The following is a 3,470-nucleotide window of genomic DNA, read 5'->3' on the forward strand; positions in this document are numbered from 1 at the left end:
ACGGGTTTGGAACGGCATGAGGGTGAGTAATTAATGACAGAATTTTCATTTTGGGGTGAACTAACCCTTTAAGAGACTTACGTTTTAGACACCATATTGCCTGTTTTTGTTCTATTTCGCCAACAGAAATAATTCCAAACACAGCCACAGCTCTGTTTTGCTTCTCTGAGCAACATGACGGTGTTTCGTTCCTGAATGAATCAATCGTTTAAATGATTCGGTTCAATCGCAATGACTCGCTTATTAACAGTGACTTGATGCCACCTACTGGCGGTTTTTATTTCACATTTAAAGTTTTTTTTTTTTTTTTATAATTTCAAATATCAGTATTCAACGTTTTGTGTATCAAAACATTATTTATTCATTTGTAACCACAGGTTAAAGCATTCCATGTCCCTCAGAGCTGCATTAAACAGTGGGTAAATATATCTATTCCACTTCAGATGCAGCTTCTGTGTTTCCTCTGCATTGCAAAGATTAATTTTGTTGATACTGATTTCACTTTATTATTTTGTTCAATATTTTATTTAAAAAGAAAAATCTAACTAAAACTAAATGTGACATGCTCACAAAATCTACTACATATACTCTATATAAACACTATACTATGTTTTGTATAACTACAATAAATAATTCGATTTATAACTCAATTTAAATTAATTTTTTTCTCTACAGGCAAGTAACTTTTATACAACCACATGAGAATGCTTAATGTCAAGCCCTGACATGGTATGCTGATTAGTTCAAACTGCTGTGAAATGAATGATAGTCAAAGGCAAGATGAAAGTCAAACATTTGGAAAATTAAAAACATCAAAAAAAAGTGTGACTGAGGCATACAATATAGGAAATCCACGAAATTACACTAGGTTAAAATAGTTGAAATCACTTGACTTGATATCTTTGTGCATACAGTTACATAAAGTTATTAGTACTTAGGTGACTGGATGGTGTTTAAAGGGTGTTTATATGATTCTAATGTTATTAGCAACCTGACAACATAGGTGTGCTGCTTACCTCGAAGTAACAGTTTCCCTTTGATAAGGGGCGTGGAGCCACATAGCAGCCAACTTCATCAGAGTTCCCTTGGTAACTACAGCAGGGAAGTAATAAAAAGCTTAATCTCCAATAACCAGAGCACTGTTGCTATAGGTACATTATTAAAATGTCCAGTGATGTGTGGACTAGCTGTTGAAATCACGTTCAGTTGTGTTTCTACATGTTTCACAATGGTATGGGTGAGAGCTACGTTTGGAGACCGAACAGCAGTTTATTTTCTAAGGATTCAAGCCAGAAGTAATTCAGAAAGATCAAGTTAAATCATAGCTGTCAATGCTGCAGATTTTCAGCAAAGTTCTTTTTAACTTTCTATACATCAAAGAATCCTGGAAAATGTATCAGTTTCCATAGAAATATTCAGAAACACAACTATTTTCAACATTGATAACAATAATTGTTTCTTGAGCAGCAAATCAGCATATTAAAAAAATTTCTGAAGAATCATGCGACACTAAAGAATGGAGTAATGATGCTGAAAATTTAGCTTTGCATCACAGAAATAAATTACATCTTGAAATATATTCAAACAAAAACATTTCTTTGAAACTGCAATAATATTTCACAATATTGCTGTTTTACTGTATTTTTGATCACATTAATGCAGCCTTGGTGAGTATAAGAATATTCCAAAGCATTTAAAAAAAATCTCAATATACATATTTACAATATTTTTGAGTGAACTATTCCTTTGAAGTCAGCGAACACATTTTTTACACTCTTTGAATTCTCAAAGAAAAAAAAGATGAATTACAACATCACATGTGCAAGGCCTGTTTATTTTTCCAATGGATGGAGTTTGCTTTTCATCCTTATTCTGATCAAATAAAAACAAGTAGCCACTGATGTTCTCTGAAATTATAATTGTTTCAATCAGTGAGGTCAAGTGAGTCGAGGCTGATTACGTCTTTAGTGGCTCAAATACACGCACACACAATGCTTTACGCTCGCAAGCCCAGCTCACTGATATCGATGGGGGTGGACGGTTGTGCAATTCAAAATATACAAATAAATAAGGAAAAATATAAAGCAGTGCAGAAATTTTCCATAAAAACTAGGGGGGTCAACACAGGCCAGGAGCTGATTTCCAAACACATTGGAAAAAGAACAGAGCGAGGGTCACTCGCTGGGCAAACCTACCTTAGCGTGTCTCCATTCTTCAACATTCGTTTGTATCGCTCTTGATAACGAACAGCACGGACTTCCCTGATTTCTCTGATCCTGCGCCGCCAGTTCAAGAATCTGTAGTGTAAATTGATATCATCCATCTCATAGGTCTGTGGAGTGGAAAACAGATGCACAATTAATTGAAATGAAACTGAAATTGCAAGATACATATCTTGACAATTTGCGTTATCAAATCGGTTCATATTCAATTCTGATTCTCACAAATCTCTGTATATGCTGTGCGCTTAACATGCATTTTGTAATACAAAGTGTGCTAGATTCAATTTATTCACATATTCGCATAACTTGCAGCATTTTTGTGGATAGAAGTTTAAAACCGTTCACTAGTGACACTTGCTACTTGTTTTTATTTGTCCAAAATAAAAGCTTGAGGATTTGAAATGTTACAAGCATAATGTTCTGAATGTTTGAAAAGTAAAACATAAATATTACTATTATAACTTTTAGTGTAAAATAAGATAACATTATAATTACTAATGTACCTGTAAATTCACGTTTTATTTTACAGAATAATTGTAATATATTTCAGTTACAACTAATAATAATAGTACTTATTAAATTATTATCAAGCTTAAAGGGGTCATATGATGCGATTTAAATTTTTCCTTTCTCTTTGAAGTGTTACAAGCTCTTGGTGCGTAAAGAAGATCTGTAAAGTTGCAAAGACTAAAGTCTCAAATCCAAAGAGATATTCTTTATAAAAGAGTCAACCACGCCTACCTAAAACGGCTTGTTCTAACACGCCCCCACATGTCTACGTCACGATGTGGGAAGATTTGCATAACGCCACCCAAATGTTCACACAAAGAAGGTGTAACTTTTATTCTCGCTGTAGTATTGTTGTTGCCGCCGCCGCCATGTCATAAAGGCGCTGTGTGTTACGTTGTGAAAGCGAAACTACTTTGTTTGGCCTTCCAAAAGAGGACGATATCAGCTTCGTCATGCCTAGAGCTGATCCGTGCTGGTCGCTGAGGAAATACATCAACTTCGCGCTGTAGTTCGCCAGATCGGCTTTCACTGTGGACGAAGCGGAGTCCAGCCCGGGGTCGTCACATGTGGTTGCCACAAGCCCGCCGGCCGTTCCTCACTCTAGCCGCCAAGTGTGACGCTGTGTGTTTCGTTGTGAAAGCGAAACTACTTTGTTTGGCCTTCCAAAAGAGGACACGACTAGAAATCAGCGGTTAAGTTGTATTTACAACACTGTTCCAGAACAGTTCAACCCAAATA

At 35.7% G+C, this 3,470-nt stretch overlaps 1 protein-coding gene across 1 annotated transcript in view; it reads right to left on the reverse strand.

Moving 5' to 3' along the window:
* The window catches only part of LOC107664113 (SPRY domain-containing protein 3-like), a 63,570-nt gene that overhangs the window by 49,173 nt on the left and 10,927 nt on the right, over nt 1-3,470 (reverse strand). The window contains exons 3-4 of the mRNA XM_016454571.1: nt 2,196-2,332; nt 1,017-1,092 (exon numbers count right to left, since the gene is read on the reverse strand). Of these exons, the coding sequence (XP_016310057.1) occupies nt 1,017-1,092; nt 2,196-2,332 (213 nt within the window). The remainder of the gene's footprint in view (nt 1-1,016; nt 1,093-2,195; nt 2,333-3,470) is intronic.

This window comes from Sinocyclocheilus anshuiensis, unplaced genomic scaffold (assembly GCF_001515605.1).
Source record: "Sinocyclocheilus anshuiensis isolate Anshui unplaced genomic scaffold, SAMN03320099.WGS_v1.1 scaffold67, whole genome shotgun sequence".
NCBI classification, from domain to species: domain Eukaryota; kingdom Metazoa; phylum Chordata; class Actinopteri; order Cypriniformes; family Cyprinidae; genus Sinocyclocheilus; species Sinocyclocheilus anshuiensis.